Raw genomic sequence first — 16,234 nt, forward strand, 5'->3', positions numbered from 1 at the left:
TATCATCTATGCATATGTTTATAACTACACCAATGGTAGCACACTCTAGCCCTCTTTTGCCCTTTTCTTTTTTCACTTAACATTCCTCAAGCTCATTCCACATCAATACACATGGAGCCTCCTTGTTCTTTTTGATAGCTGTATAGTATTCCACTATGTGTATTTTTATTTTATTTAACTAGTCCTTTATTATTGCCCTTTATTACATTCACAAACAAAAACAATGTTCTAGAAAACATCCCTGTTCTTCTATTTAGGATGTGCAACTTTCTATAGTGTAAATTCCTGGAAGAGGAATTATGTCTAAGCATAAGCATTTGTAATTTTGACAGATTATTGATTACCTTCCACAAAGGTTGTAATAATTGACATTATCAACCACATTTCATGAGTATACTTGTTTCCCCACTCTCACCAATAGAGCGTTGTCAAATTCTTTGATCTTTACCATCTGGTAGTGAAAAATAGTATCTCATTTGGCTTGTGTTCTTATTTCTCTTATGAGGGAAGTTGAATCTTTCATATGTTTAAAAGCTATTTGCTTTTCCTTTTCTGTAAAATGCCCATGCCCTTTGCCCACTTTTCGATTGGTTTTGACTATATTCTTGATTTTTCAGAGCTCTTTATATATTCAGGAAATTTAGCTAATATGTTAGCAGTTAACACTTGTTAAGTTCTTACCTTCTGCTTGATTTCTTGACTCCTCACAACCACCTTAAGAAGTATGTATTTTAATCGCTGTCTTACAGATGAGCAAATGAAGGTTCAGATAGGTAAAGCAACTTACCCAGGGTCATAAAGGCAGTGAGTGGGAGATCCAGGATCTGAGCCCAGGTCTGTCTGACCCGGAATCCTGCATGTGTCTTCTTGGTGCACTGATTCTCAGAGAGATGGTAAGAGAGCTCTTAGACACAGCCCCCCTTGCCCGTCTACGTGGGTAACGTGAAAGCCCCAGGTCTCCTCCACTCACCATTTGCTGGCACACAATCTTCCACTTTGTTTTGTTTTCCCAATAAAACAGCACTTCTCAAACTTTTCCACCAGTGCCCCTTAGAATGGAGGAACGGAAATAAGCATCTTGGTCAGGTGTGAGGGATTGGGGTGGGTAGGGGCTGGCTGGGGGATGGAGGAAAGTAGTTCTAGCCTGCCTGAGAAATTTCTTTAAAGTCTTTTACTTTTGAAATTTATGCAAAATTTGCTTTCTACTCCATAATATGTCCATGTTTGTTTTAATATAAAAATGATACTTGAAATGACTTACCTTCAAATTAAACTGGCCCTCCAGGCAGATATGCCACATTTAGCATTTAGAGTGCGGCTTCCCGTCTCTCCTGGCATACTACCGAATTCCCCAGAAGTCACACCGAACCCAGGTGAGAGACGCTGCAGCAGGGGTTGAAACTTTCTGTAAAGGGCAACAGGTAGTAAATATTTTAGGCTTTGTGAGTGATATGGTCTCTGTCACAAGGCTCAACTTCGCTTTTGTTGTGTGAAAGCAATTATAGACAAGAAATGGGCAGGGCTGTGTTCCAATAAAACTTTATTTACACAAACAGGCAGCTGGCCAGATTTGGCCTCCAGGCTGTGGTTTGCTAACCCAGGTGCTACCACATCAGCCCCTTTAAAAAGCAAACACACGCAGGAGGAGTACTACAGGAAGCTTGGTGCAGCGTTTCCCAAAGTGTGTTGCATGGTAAATTAATTCTGGGTGTTAGCCCTGGAAAAAGGGTTCCATGGCCAAATAACTTTGGGGAACATTGCACACTGCATTCCCTTAGCATATTGAAAGCCCTGCTGGGTCTTGCAAAAAATACGCCTGTTTGACTTTGACCAAGAACCCTTTTATTCCTTCATAGCCATTATGGTTAGTGGGCAGTAAGCTTTGGGGGACAGTATCTCGCTGTGAATTAGTCCGTTGGAATCCCCGCTGACAGTTCTGGATGAGGTTAGTGCACAGAGACAGGACAGGGAGGGTACGTTCCTAAACGCACAGGCCTAGTTGGGGTATCTGGGCCTCAGGTGGCATGAAAGGGCATCATGAAACCCAGGACAGGCTCGAGAAGGGAAGCCACAGGAAACATGGAGACTCAACACACTGCCTCAGTGGGTCCAGGTCTGGGGACTTCAAATCCTTTGCCCTGGATGTCTGGCTGCGGCGGGGGCCCCCGCTTCGTGCCAAGCCTCCGTGCAGCCAGAGGCCCCTGGGCCCATCCCAGCAAACTCAGCCGTGCTGAGAACCATCTGTCTGCTGGGTGTCATGCTCAGGTGCTTTAAGGATATTATTTCATTTAATCTTCACAACAGTCTTGCAAGAAAGAGAAGGCATTGTTACCTCCCTCTGGGGAAATTGGACTCTAGGATAATGGGACAAAAATCAATTCTCTAAATTACTGAGGATTTTTGTAGACACTTTAGTTTTGTGCCTGCCCTAGATCCAGAGGCCACCCGACATATACTTTATATCCGGGCTGGGGTGACTTGCTCAGCCCTTGTGCTACCCAGGCAGGGGCAGGGCCCCACCCCTAAAAGTCCCATATGTTCTCCATCTGCTAGGATATGACAGGGATGGCTCGTTCATTTGCATACTCAAATATATATTTATTAGTTATTTAAATTAATATTAATCCCATTATGTGTTAACAGAAATAATGTATTTTTATGAAAAATAACTGTTTCCCAAAACAAACAGATGTAGTGAAGAGTAGCCATGTTACGCTTGGGCAAATCTAGCGTCTAGCTTACGAGGAGAAGCTGGATTCTCCTGTCTGTCTCTGCGGGCGTCTGTGCAGTATTGCAGTCCCACAGCCTCTGGAAAACACTCTACTCAGGATAGAGTGCGTTAAAAAAGGCAAATAATGTCTTAGCAGGATTGTGAGAGTAGCTTTGACACCGTGAAACCCCAGAAAGGGTCTGGGGGACTCTCTATTTTCTTTAAGTAGAGGAAGGGGCAGAGATAGGGGTGAGGGCAGAAGAGAGAGTTGTGGGAGGGGCAGTGGGACATGTTGGGTCAGAGGACAGGGCAGTTGCTGGGGCAGCAGCAGTAAAGCGGGGGAAGGGATGGTTGACCAAGGACACATGTTTGCTCATAAAATGTCAAGGGCAAGGCCAGAGGTAAAACTACAACTTTAAAGAAAACAATTGACAATTCTGGAAATTGGGCATCTAGCTACTGGACAAGCAGATTGGCCTTTGGTGATCTGGCCGTTCTGAGCAGCTGAGACCTGTGGAGCTGAAGCCAAGTGCCCCCAGGCTCACAGGTGCCGGCGGACCGGATTTGAGCCCAGGTGTTTCTGACGCCACTGAGCCTGCAGCCCCCATCCTCTTGGCCTTGGGATTCCTTTTTTTTCAGGAAGATTAGCCCTGAACTAACTGCTGCCAATCCTTCTCTTTTTGCTGAGGAAGACTGGCCCTGAGCTAACATCCATGCCCATCTTCCTCTACTTTATATGTGGGACGCCTACCACAGCATGGTGTGCCAAGTGGTGCCACGTCCGCACCCGGGATCCGAACTGGTGAACCCCGGGCCACAGAAGCGGAATGTGCTCACTTAACTGCTGCGCCACCGGGCAGGCCCCATGCTTTGGGGTTTCTGTGTTTGACCCACCTTTTCCTCACACTATCGTTTACCACACGCTTTTCTTTATATTGATTCACTTTTTTTTCTTTTGAGGAATATTAGCCCTTAGCTAACATCTGTGCCAATCCTCCTCTTTTTGCTGAGGAATACTGGCCCTGAGCTAACATCCGTGCCCATCTTCCTCTACTTTATATGTGGGATGCCTGTCACAGCATGGCTTGCCAAGCGGTGCATAGGGCCGCGCTTGGGATCTGAACCGGTGAACTCTGGGCCACCGAAGCAGAGTGCACAAACTCAGCTGCTACACCACCCAGCTGGCCCCATATATTGATTCAATTTTTTTTAATTTTTCCTTTTTCTCCCCAAAAGCCCCCCGGTACGTAGTTGCATATTTTTAGTTGTGGGTCCTTCTAGTTGTGGCATGTGGGATGCCACCTCAGCATGGCTTGATGAGCAGTGCTGTGTCCGGGCCCAGGATCTGAACCAGCAAAACCCTGGGCTGCCGAAGTGGAGCGCACAAACTTAACCACTCAGCCATAGGGCCGGCCCCTTGATTCACTTTTTAAACTTATTCTAAAAGGCAATTTTAATCATATTGTCCAGTTTATGTTTAAGGAGGTCCCTCTAGCTGCTGCGTGGAGAGGGAATTATTGGAAGCAAGAGTGGATCCAGTCCGGCAAGCAAGGATGGTGTGGCCATGAGCGGTGGCCAAGGGAATGGAGATAAGTGGACGAATTTGGGCGATGTTGGGACATGTAACGCAGAGCACCTGATGACGGGTTCGACGTGGGACATGGAGGAAAGGGAAGAATCAAGGACACTTCAGGTCTCTGGACTGAACAGCTGGAGGAATAGTGATGCCATATGCTGAGATGGGGGATTCCTGAAGTGTGCTGGGGATGAAAACTGTATGCACTTTTGGCTGAGTCTGAGATCCAAGAGTTGATGTCAAGTAGGTGGTGTGAAGCTCAGAGGCCTGATCTCTGCTTTAATTTTTAGCTGCACGTAGGGGATGTAGATTAGGGCTGATTTTCGTCCAGTGATGCCGGACTCTTCTCTGGATCTGACCTCTGGCCCAGCGGTCGTGCTTTGGAGGGCAGTGTCTGCATGGGAGGTGAGGGCACAGTCAGCACGCCCCTCAACTTCCGTCCAGGGCTCACGACACTCGGAATGTCCAGGACCAGACTCAACAGCGCCACCGTGTGTCGGGAGAAGTCATAACAGCAGTGGGCTCCCAGGCTCGCGCACCCCGCGTGGTAAGAGAGCTCAGACCACAGCCAGCGCCCTTAGAATCCAGTTCCCACCCCTCGCTCTTTCGGACTAAATAAATCACTGAAGATTCTGGACAACTTAGAGGTAGGAGAGCAAGGAAGAGCCTCAAAAGAAAAAAGGTAACTAGGCAATGGAGTTTGAGGAATTATTTAAAAAAGGTAAAGCAGTGTTATTGTACCTGTGCCAAAAAGGAATCAATCAACATAATAAAAATGTCCACCGCTACCTTTCAGTGAGCAGATGTGAGAGGCCGCGTGATCTTATGCAATCTACAAGGAAGCTGAGGTTCAGGAAGGGAAAAGATGTGTCCCAGGTCACGGTGGAGTTAGGATGAAAACCCGGGTGAGCCTACCAGTGAATCGCCAACTGTGTCAGATCCAACACGCCATTTAACGACAAATATTTTACAAGGCCCTCTTGACATCCCCAGCATCTAGATTGTGCCTGATGCATAGTATGCACTTGGTGAGTATTTGTAAAAGAATGAAATGAAATTCGTAGCTAATATCCTACCTAACCACATAATTTTAAAAATCAAGGAAAGGGGCCGGCCCTGTGGCCGAGTGGTTAAGTTCGCGTGCTCTGCTTCGGCGGCCCAGGGTTTCGCTGGTTCGGATCCTGGGCGCGGACATGGCACTGCTCATCAAGCCATGCTGAGGTGGCATCCTACAGGCCACAACTAGAAGGACCTACAACTAAAAATATACAACTATGTACTGGGGGGATTTGGGGAGAAAAAGCGGGAAAAAAAAAGAAGATTGGCAACACTTGTTAGCTCAGGTACCAATCTTAAAAAAAAAATAATCAAGGGAAAATAAAATGAAAGTAATTTGTGCAAAAGAAATCTGCATTTCCACATGTACATGCTGGGTCAAAAGACATAATGAACTGATCCTTGTGATCACTGACACCGCTCCAAATACAGACTGACCCGGCATGCTGAGACCTGACCTTCCGAAATGGTGAACGCCCTTTGTAAAGATCTGAACTCATGCAAGGAAAATTCTCCCCTTGATTTATACTCCAGTAGTGTTTCTGGAAAATTCACCAAAACCGTGAACATGATATCATGTATTTACATAGACAACAGAGTTAGGATTCTCGGTGCAGAGAGTTATAAACAGGTTTTTCCACTTAGGTAGATGACCAGCAGGACATTAGAAAGTTTGGCAGGACATGGAACCACTCTTGGTAGTGTGGGGCTGTCCCAAACACTGAAGGATGTCTAGCATCTCTGGCCCTGTCTGCTAAGGACCAAAAGAGCCCCTATTAATGTGATAACCACAAATGCCCCTCCAAGTTCAAATCCAAATTTCCAGGAACAGTAGGTCTCCCTTTGAGATCTCCGGTGTATGTGGTGTGTGTTAAAGCCCAGCCACCTACGCTTTGCTCTATTGGCCTTTCCTTCCTTCAGGGCCCTCCCAAAGCCCTGGGCTTCTATACTCTCACTTCTCATCCCTCCCTTTAGGACTCTCTCTGCAAGGGTTTTGTTTTGTTTTGGTTTGGTTTTTTGCCAGAAGGCTAGAACTGATGTGATAAATGAGGTACATTTCTGACCTCTCCTTATTTCTACCAAAAGGCTCAGAGGGGTGAAGTAACTTGCTCATAGTCACACAGCCAATTTGAAGTGGCAGAACCAGAATTAGAACCGAGGCCAGTCAGTCGGACTCTAAAGCCTGTGATTTTGCCATCTTTTCTAATCTATCCCATCTCCCAGCCCCAGAAGAAGATTTCTGTTATCTTGAGGAACCGAGGCTTAGAAAACAGAAGTATCTTACTTACCGGGTAAAATTTGTATTAGTTGTCCGCCATTCTCAAAAGTCAACAGGTGAGTCAGAGTTGTCTGGAATGGATTCAGACCATACAGTTGTTAACCGTCATTCTCATCCATCAGGTGAGCGTTCCCAGGCAAACCTTCTGCCATTTGCCCCACCTTGTCCCAGGCAGGTCATTTCCATCTGGCCATGTGCTAGGTTTGGGGCCATCCCCTAGACGTTTTCATTTCTAGGCAGCATTTACCTCCATGTAAATGGCACAGGCCTTCTCAAACCCTAGTGGCAGAAGAGGATGAAATCAACCCATTACCCTGGGACCTGAGGGTGAGCTGCAAGCAACTGCCATCTCATTGGAAACAGGTCTTAAAAGTGTAGCAAATTTTGCACACCATCCCGATTACTCTGGGGGCATATTCCAGTAGAAAATAAATTTCAAATAAACTTCATCCCAGCGTAGAAATTGATGTATAAGGGCATATTTTTCAAACACAGGTGCTCATCTTCCACGTTCCTCACCCAGACCTCCTGAACCAGAAGCCGGGACTATGCATTGTCGCCCACTCCCCACCCGTCACAACCCCCAGGCCACTGGGAGACTCATCTATTTAGTCCATTGCATGTGCTTGGAGAAACAATGCTCTCTTTATCATTTGGCTTTAAATGGCATGCCTTGTGTACCCCCGGGGGGTCTGCAGAGGCCAGTTTGAGACGCAAAATCTTTACCACTATTGGAACTGGATTCAAATCCTGCTTCTATCCTTCACCGCTTCTGCAATTTGTGCAGGTGACTGACTCTCTTCTTGCTTTAGTTTCCTCCTCTGCGTCACACCTGTCTCATGAGGTTGTTGTGGGGCTAAATGGGCTGATACATGGACATGCTGAGAACACGGAGTGCCTAGCATGTAGTTAGTGCTCATTAAATGTTAGCCGCTAATCTTGCTGTGGTTAATATTTTTGTGTGCTGGGCACTCTTCTGGGGAGCAGCAGGGGCAGACACACACGAAAGCAGCCCCCATGATCCCCACCTCCTGGTATTCACATCTTTGTGTAAGCCCCTCCCCTCGAGTGTGGAAGGGACCTCTGATTGCTTCTAACCAACAGATCACAGCAGAAGTGATCCATACATGGGATTATGTGTACGTGATTCTATTGTATGAGATTGTAATATCTTCACTTTCCTTTACTGGCTTTGAGAAAGCAAGTGGCGATGTTGGGAAGGCCCACATGGCAAAAAACTGAGGCCCAAGTCCGGCAGCCCACCAGGAGCTGAATGCTGCCAACAACCATGTGAGCTTGGAAGCGGATCCTTCCCCAGGCCAGCCTCTGATGAGACTGCAGCCCTGGCCAGCACCTTGATTGCTAAGCTGGGCCTGACCCCTGACCCACAGAAACTGATTTAATAGATATGTATTGTTTTAAGCCATTCAGTTTGTGGTAGTGTTTTACACAGCAGTAGATAACTAGTATACCATCCCTGATCTTTCAAGCTCTTTGTTCTTGCCATTCTTCCCTCTCTCTCCTGAATCATCACTATCTCCCTTTCTATTTGGTCATTCCCATCAACCCGTAGGCATGTAGTGTCTCCCTCTTAAAAACACTATTTTTTTTTATTTTTAATTTTTTTTGGTGAGGAAGATTGTCGCTGATCTAACATCTGTGCCAATCTTCCTCTATTCTGTATGTGGGATGCCGCCACAGCGTGGCTTGATGAGCAGTGCTAGGTCAGTGCCTGAGATCCAAACCCACGAACCCTGGCCGCCAAAGTGGAGTGTGTGAACTTAACCACTACACCACTGGGCCAGCCCCTTAAAAACGCTCTTTAGATGCCCACACCCCACAGTTATCACTTTGTTTTCTATTCTCCTCCGTGGCAAAACTTCTTGAAATCTTTGTCCCCATTGTCCACACTTCTCACATTCTCTCCTTAACCCAACACTCTTAATGAGGTCCCCAGTGACATACTTGTTGCCCAATCCAAATGTCACTTCTCTCTCCTCATCTTACTTGCCTCCTCCATGGCATTCAACACGGCCAACCACTCCTGCTTCTTGAAATGCACTCTTTTCTTCCACTTTCTTGGCATCACCCTCTCGTAGTCTTCCGCCTCCTCAGCGTCCATTTCTTCCCAGTCTCCTCTGCTGCCTCTCTCTTTTCAGCTCAGCTTCTGAATGTTGGCATGCCCCTGGTTTCAGCGTACTCGTTTGTAATTGTACAATTTCTCTCTCGAAGGTTGTTGTGAGAATTGCCCAAGGTAACGTGTGGCTTTAAAAAATATTCCTCCTCGGGGCCAGCCCTGTGGCCTAGCGGTTAAGTTCCGTGCATTCCACTTCAGCAGCCCAGGTTCGCAGGCCCAGACCCGGGCACGGACATACACCACTCGTCAGCCATGCTGTGGCAGCAACCCACATATGAAGTAGAGGAAGATTGGCACAAATTAGCTCAGGGCTAGTCTTCCTCCAGCAAAAAAAGGAGGAGGATTAACAACAGATGTTAGCTCAGGGCTAATCCTCCTCACCAAAAAAGAAATATATATATAAATATATTCCTCTTCCCCCACTCCATTAAATATAACTACGCTCTCATGCCTCACTCTGATGAGAAGGTGAGCCACCCTTTTCCCCAGACACTTGTCAGGTGGCTCCAGTGCCCAGGAGACAGACTTTGGGAAAGATGACCGTTTCCCACAAAGGGCAAATATGACACTAATGGGGATCTCTGGAAACCTGGATCTAAGAAAAGTCTTGCTGCCTCTGCTGGGGCCTTAGAAAGTCCTATTTTTAATTCATTCATAATTCATTTCATTCATTCAGACCTTTCAGGAGACGAAGTGTACTGTGTGGCTAGGTAGCCTTCCACAGACACGAGTAGGGGTCCTGGGTCAATGATGGAATGATGGCAGGCTTTTCGGAGATTCTTCTGCCAGGACAGTGAGAGCCATAGTCACAGCCTTCATCCTTCTAGAAGGTGAAACTACACATTAAACAATAGTTGGGTAACATTACGCCAACTCCAGGGCATGCCAAGGGAGTCACTAATTCATTCAACAAATGGTCATTAAGCAGGTACAAGTGGGTCAGGCACTGTGCTAGGTGCTAAGGAAACAGCAGTGAGCAGAATAACAAGGAGTCTGCCCTAGCAAGCTCCGGACTTGGCGGAGGACACCCACAAGTGAACAGGAAATTGCAGTCCAGTGTGAGAGGAAGTTCCTGGGGCTAGGGGTCTGGGAGTACAGAGGCAGTGGCATCGAGCCTAGACAGGGACCGTGGGGATGGGCCAGGGACACATTCCTGAGATGGTGACCTCTAAACTGAGAGCTGAAAGGTGTGTGGGAGTTAGGCCAAGGGAAAAGTAGTGTGAAGCTTCTGAGGTGTGCAAGAGCTTGAACTTCTGAGGAGCTGCAAAGAGAGCGAGGCTGGAGTGTCAAGTGCATAGCACCGGGTGAGGACCGAGTTGAGACTGGACCTCGAGCGGGTGAGGGAGCCTCATTAAGGACTTGGGACTGTGTCCTGTAAGAGAGACAAAGGGTGCCCCAAAGAGCTTAGACTGGGGAGAGCCCCAGCAGGGAGGGGTCAGCATCTGCTGGACTCCCTCGGGGCCTCTCCTCTCACACCTCAGCCGGGAGCTGAGCTGGCTCTGCTCTGGCTTCAGCACGAATTTCCAGGCAGCTGGAAAGTCATTTCATATTTTCAGACCTCTTCTGGGGTAAGAAGTGAGCTTTGGACTAATATCAGTTCTCTCCACTCTCCATCCCCAAACCAACCCTCCACCCTCCTCTGTGATTTCCCCAAATCCCTGAAACTCTCTCTGCCCTGTTTCCTCTCTGCCAGCTGCTAACATCTTGCAGAAACACGTCTTTTTCTCATCTGTCTCCCTAGACTGTGAGCTCCGAGGAGGCAGCGCTGTCCTCGTGCATCTGTTTGTGCCTCTTCCTGCTAGGCGCTGGAACACAGCAGTGAACGCTTGAAAGAACACAAGCACAGTCCCAACCCTCTGCACATTGCTTTAGCGATTACCTAATGCTTGCGTGTTTGCCTTTGGTCCTCACAACAGCAGCTTGAGGCGCCGCCAGTCCAGGGAATATTATCTGCCGTTTTGCAGATGAGAAGAGGGGCCTCAAAGAGACAATCGAGCTGTGAACTCAGGCTCTGAAGCCAACTCCCAGGGTTCAAGTCCAGCTCTGTCACTTACCAGATTTCTGGTAAACCACTTAATCTCGCTAAGCCTCTATTTCCTCAATTATAAAACGGGGATAACACTCACTTCACGGGGTTGCGCTGACGATTAAAGGGAGACGGCATATAATGCGTAATATATAATAAGGATGCAATAAGTGTTAGTTATTATTTTTATTCTCCGCCCAGCGCCCTTTCCCCTCCCCAAACAGCAGCTCCAAGATCTAAGAGGATTACTCAAGGTCGGAGTCATCCCATGGGCCGCGCCCCGCCTGCCCGCGGGGCTGGCGCCGTCCCGCCTGCGCCGCCTGTGCGCCCCACGTGCCTCCCGTAAATAAGCGAGTGCGCAGGCGCCCCCGGCCGGCGCCCATTGGCCGCTCCCCGCGGCCAGGAGCCGTGAGAGGGACGCGGGTCCCCCCGCCGCCGCCGGCTCCGCCCCATCGGTTGGTCACCGCGTCGGGCGGTCAGTGCGTGCGGGCCGCGGCTTCGCCCTCGCCATGGCGCCCTGGCTGCAGCTGCTGTGGCTGCTGGGGCTGCTCCCGGGCGCTGCCCCCGCCCCGCCCCGCCGAGTGGCCGGCGCTCAGGCCTGGGAACCGGCGCCCCCGGAGCTGCTGGGGCCCGCCCGCTTCGCGCTGGAGATGTACAACCGCGGCCGGGCTGCCGGCATGCGGGCGGCGCTGGGGGCCGTGCGCGGTCGCGTCCGCCGGGTGAGGACGCGCCGGGGACGGACCCTTCCCGGTTCGGGGTGCGCGGGGCCCTGATCCGAGGGATGTGGGAAGTTTGGCCTTGACTTGGGGTAGGGGGTGCTGGATTCCTGAGAGAATCGAACCTCTGCTGATTGGGGAGGGGTGGGGACACGGGAGGATTGTGGGCCCAAAGAAGGACGGGCTGAGGAGGGAGTGGCTGTGCCCGCCTTACCCGCCCTTCCATCCAGGCGGGCCGGGGGTCGCTGTACTCCCTGAAGGTGACGCTAGAGGAGCCGCCCTGCAACGACCCCACGGTGTGCCAACTCCCTGTGTCCAAGAAAACCCTGGTGAGTGATGGGACTGCTGCGATTCCCCGCCCCCAGGCTGTGTCTGGCAGCAGTTGGGATGATGGGTCAAGCCAAGAGGAAGGGGTGGGAGGAGCAGCTACCCCACCGAGTCATTTCCCAGGCCCTGAGGGCCAGAGACACTGTGGTTAAAGGGGCCTCACTCTCCACTATGGGGGTGATTGCCTTAGGGGTAATCTTAGAGGCTCTGAGGAGCCAGCCTCCAGCTCCATCTTGCCAAGGCCCCCAGACTGGCTACCTCCTCTCCCTCCAGCTCTGCAGCTTCGAAGTCCTTGATGAGCTAGGAAAACATATGCTTCTGAGGCGGGACTGTGGCCCAGTGGATACCAAGATTACAGGTGCTGGGATAGCCCAAGGATGCTGGGATAGCCCAGATCAGACTTCACTCGGGTTCAGCCGTGATTTCTTTGTTCTAACCCTATCCAGATGACAAAAGCGAGTCTTTCAGTTCAGTCTTTCCGCTGTTGAACAAGTCCCAGACCCAGGTGAGGAGGCTGTCTGTCTCTGGGGAGCAGGCTGCTGCCTTATTTCCCCTTCCTTCCTCTCACCCTAGCCTGGGGCTCCCTTGTCAGTCTGAGAAGGACCCCTTGTAAAGACCCCTCTGCCTTTCCAGGACTTTTCTGTGAAGATGGCTTCAATCTTCAAGCACTTTGTCACCACCTATAACCGGACCTATGAGACGAAGGAGGGTGAGGACCCAGCCTTGGCTGTACCTGTCCCAATCAGATCAGGGCCTTCCCTCCAACTTGGCACCTTGGTGTTGGGGAGGGAAAGGACGCAAAAGGCAGTGCGTCCTTTCAAGGACTCCTGAATCCCCAAGTTCTTGCCCAGCCACCCAGGACTGGGCAGCCACTTCAGGTACCTGGCCCCTTCTCACATCTGATTTTCCTGGTCAGAAGCCATGGGCCTCCATCATTCTGGGTAGAGTGGGATGGGACACAGGCCAGATTTTCTCTGCTGGAGGCCTCCCCACCACCTCCTGTCTGGGGATGCCCGTTGGAGCCCATTTTGGTTCTGCCATCACACCTGGAAAGTCATCACCTCAGTTTAGCCACAAAAGTTGATCATACTTCCCACTGTTATCGCGTGCAGGTCTGGCCCCCCACCCCTCCCCATCCCAGGGTTCTATCCTTCTTGAAAAGCGCTTCAGGCCTGATCCAGAGCCCACCTACTCCCCAGGAAAACCTCTGCCTGTTAGCCCCAAGCCCCTCTTGTGATCTGCCTGGGGTCCAAGCCCCCCTTCTCCTGCTCCTTGGTCCTCAGAAGCCCAGTGGCGCATGTCCATCTTTGCCAGTAACATGGTACGAGCGCAGAAGATCCAGGCCTTGGACCGTGGCACAGCTCAGTACGGCGTCACCAAGTTCAGTGACCTCACAGGTAGGGGTGGTGGCCAGAGCCCTCATGGATCCTGGAAGAGACGGGACCTGCTCCCAAGGCCCCTGGTCAGGGCTGGCTTAGAACATTCTTCCCCACATGCCCTGCCCACCTTTGCCCACAGAGGAGGAGTTCCGCACCATCTACCTGAATCCCCTCCTGAAAGAAGAACCAGGTGTGAAGATGCGCCGAGCCAAGTCTGTCGGCGACTCCGCCCCACCTGAGTGGGACTGGAGGAGTAAGGGGGCTGTCACCGAAGTCAAGGACCAGGTTGGACCCCTAAGAAGTGAGGGTGGGACATAAGGACTGCCCTGGGGTTGTTGAGAGGACCCAGCCCTGACTTTGCCATCTCTCTGCAGGGCATGTGCGGCTCCTGCTGGGCCTTCTCAGTCACAGGCAATGTGGAAGGCCAGTGGTTCCTGAATCGGGGTGCCCTGCTCTCCCTCTCTGAGCAGGGTGAGCATCCCGCTCCACCTCCCTGTCCCCAGCCCAGCCCCTCCAGAGGGCTCCTCGGGACTGGCCTTCTGTCTCCTAGAGCTCTTGGACTGTGACAAGGTGGACAAGGCCTGCATGGGCGGCTTGCCCTCCAACGCCTACTCAGCCATAAAGACTCTGGGTATGCATTAGTGGGGTCAGGAGGGGCATCGGGAGCCACTGCTCCCTCCACAGGAAGTCACCGTGTGAGGGAGAGAGACAGAAGCCTGGGAATCGTGTGAACTGGGTTGACGTCTTAACGCTGACCGTGGTTGCCTGAAGACCCTGGGCAAGTCAGCTCTCTCAGGGCGGTCGTTGCCTCCTCTGTGAAATCACGCCCACCTCATAGGATTGCCTTGAGTAGCAAGTGAGGACAGAAATGTGTCAGGTTCCTGGTGCAGGGCAGGGGGGTCTTAGTATTTTCGCTGCTCTGAGGTCTGTGTTTCTGTAACGCTGCTAAACCAGGTAGTGACACGCCTCGCCCTTGAGGGGAGGTATTGACCTAAACTGGCAATTCAGTTCAGCAGCGGGCTGCAGTGGCAGAAGGCCGAAGGGCTGAGGGACTCAGATAGCTGTACAGAGACTGGTCCGGGAGCCTGGCAGGGGTCTGGGCCAGATGGGGAGCAGACTGTCAGAGCAGGACGAGCAAGCCAAGGTCAAAATCCCAGGAATGCTGGGACGAGCGAGGAGTCAGAAGTTGGGACTTGAGTTCCATCTCTGCCACATTTCTCGCCGGTTCCTCCCCCGTCCTTCTCAGCCTCAGTTGTGTCACCCCTAGAATGAGGCTGACCCTCTGAGGGGGTGGCCTGTGGCCTGGGGTGGATGAGGAACATGAGACTTCGTGTATAAGGGGCTTAGCACAGCCCCTGGCTGGGAGAAGACGAGTGTATGGTAAATGGGTCCGTGTTTTCGCTAACCCCCATCCGCCCCACCATTCCCTAGGAGGGCTGGAGACAGAGGACGACTACAGCTACCATGGCCACTTGCAGGCTTGCAGCTTCTCTGCAGAGAAGGCCAAGGTCTACATCAACGATTCAGTGGAGCTCACCAAAAATGAGCAAAGTGAGTGAGGGATGGGGTGAGGACAAGCCAAGGGGGTGGGCCTGGGGCCTGGGTGTCCCTGATGCTGCCCCTCCCCTGTCTCAGAGCTGGCGGCCTGGCTGGCCAAGAAGGGCCCCATCTCCGTCGCCATCAATGCCTTTGGCATGCAGGTAAGGCCCCCACCCCGCTGCCCCTGCTCCGTCTCTGGGTGCCTCCTCCCCCACTTCTCCTTGGAGTTGGCTCCCCACTCCTTTATTCTCCCCCCACCCAGTTCTACCGCCACGGGATCTCTCACCCCTTGCGGCCCCTCTGCAGCCCTTGGCTCATTGATCATGCTGTGCTGCTCGTGGGCTATGGCAACCGTGAGTTCTGCTGACCCCCTTTCCCATCCACCCCAGGTCACAGGCAGAGGTTAGACCACAGCATCTCAGGATCTCTGGAAGGGGACATCAGAGGAATGCCTAGGGACCCTGTCCTTACCCTGCCTTGGGCTCTGGGAAAGCTGAGGCGGTGGAAGGTTGACCTTTTAGGGGCGAATAACCTGCTAGAGGTAGGGGGTGGGTGCCGTCCGCAAACCCCAGATCTGCACCAGGTCTCCGGGAAGGTGGCGGGTGGGCCTGTCTCGCTTTCTGCTCTTTTCCTAGCACCTGTCCCCCGGTAGGCCCCCAGCAGATATTTGCAGAGTGCCTGGGGCCCTGACTCCGCGCACTCTGCACCCCCCCCAGGCTCTGCAGTCCCCTTCTGGGCCATCAAGAACAGCTGGGGCACTGACTGGGGTGAGGAGGTGAGTCTTGCCCCCTCGGCCCCCGGCCCTCCAGCCCGCGTCCCGCCCTAGGGCCCTCACCACCCCCCTCTCTCCCAGGGTTACTACTACTTGTATCGTGGGTCCGGGGCCTGTGGGGTGAACACTATGGCCAGCTCGGCGGTGGTGAACTGAGGAGCGCCAGCTCAGGACGTGGTGCTGACCAGAGCGGCCCCTTCCCCAGCCTACCCTGCATGTCCAGGCCCCTCCCCAGGAGGCACAGCTGGCTGGGGGACAGGGTACCTCAGGGTGAGCAAAGGGCACTGGGCTAGGGGCACGGCCCCTATGCCCTCCACCCAGCTCCTACCCTGAAGTTCCCCAGCTGCACCTTGGCTGAATTGTGGTAGCTAGGAGGATCCTGGGAGAAGGATGATGTCTTGGCAGCCGAAGCTGGGCAAGGACGCTGCGCTCCAGTAAGGAGCAGGTGGGAAGAAATCATTCTGGTCTTAAACCCAGCTCTGTCCTTAGCAGGGTCTGGCTTCCCGCCCCGGCTTCCCTCTGTGTGATGCTCTAAATTTTCTGGTCCCCCTGGATCTGGGGACAGTGTTCCCTTCCACGGTGTAAGCACCCTTTTCTAACAGCAATAAAGTGGTGTCCTGGGACCTAGTGTAGTGTGAATGCTCAATCCCTGAGGGCAAGGAGAGGTGGTGGGAGCCGCTTGAGGGTCAAAGTCGGGTAGCTGGTCCTGCCCCGGAA

The 16,234-nt window shown here is 51.8% G+C and overlaps 1 protein-coding gene across 2 annotated transcripts; it reads left to right on the plus strand.

Moving 5' to 3' along the window:
- The first annotated feature begins 11,206 nt into the window (after positions 1-11,206).
- Positions 11,207-16,140, plus strand: CTSF (cathepsin F). Of its 2 annotated transcripts, XM_046644895.1 has the most exons (14): positions 11,209-11,503; positions 11,731-11,829; positions 12,101-12,185; positions 12,274-12,332; positions 12,461-12,536; positions 13,111-13,224; positions 13,346-13,491; positions 13,581-13,677; positions 13,757-13,837; positions 14,638-14,757; positions 14,842-14,906; positions 15,008-15,098; positions 15,462-15,520; positions 15,599-16,140. In XM_046644895.1, exons 1-14 carry the CDS (start codon positions 11,294-11,296, stop codon positions 15,671-15,673), a joined length of 1,377 nt encoding a protein of 458 aa, XP_046500851.1. In that variant the 5' UTR covers positions 11,209-11,293; the 3' UTR covers positions 15,674-16,140. The 2 variants fall into 2 exon arrangements, with proteins under 2 accessions (XP_046500852.1, XP_046500851.1); XM_046644896.1 differs by lacking the exon at positions 13,757-13,837 and having other exon boundaries at positions 11,207-11,503.
- Positions 16,141-16,234: the final 94 nt, after the last annotated feature.

The sequence above is a fragment of the Equus quagga genome, chromosome 17 (genome assembly GCF_021613505.1).
Source record: "Equus quagga isolate Etosha38 chromosome 17, UCLA_HA_Equagga_1.0, whole genome shotgun sequence".
In the NCBI taxonomy this organism is placed as follows: domain Eukaryota; kingdom Metazoa; phylum Chordata; class Mammalia; order Perissodactyla; family Equidae; genus Equus; species Equus quagga.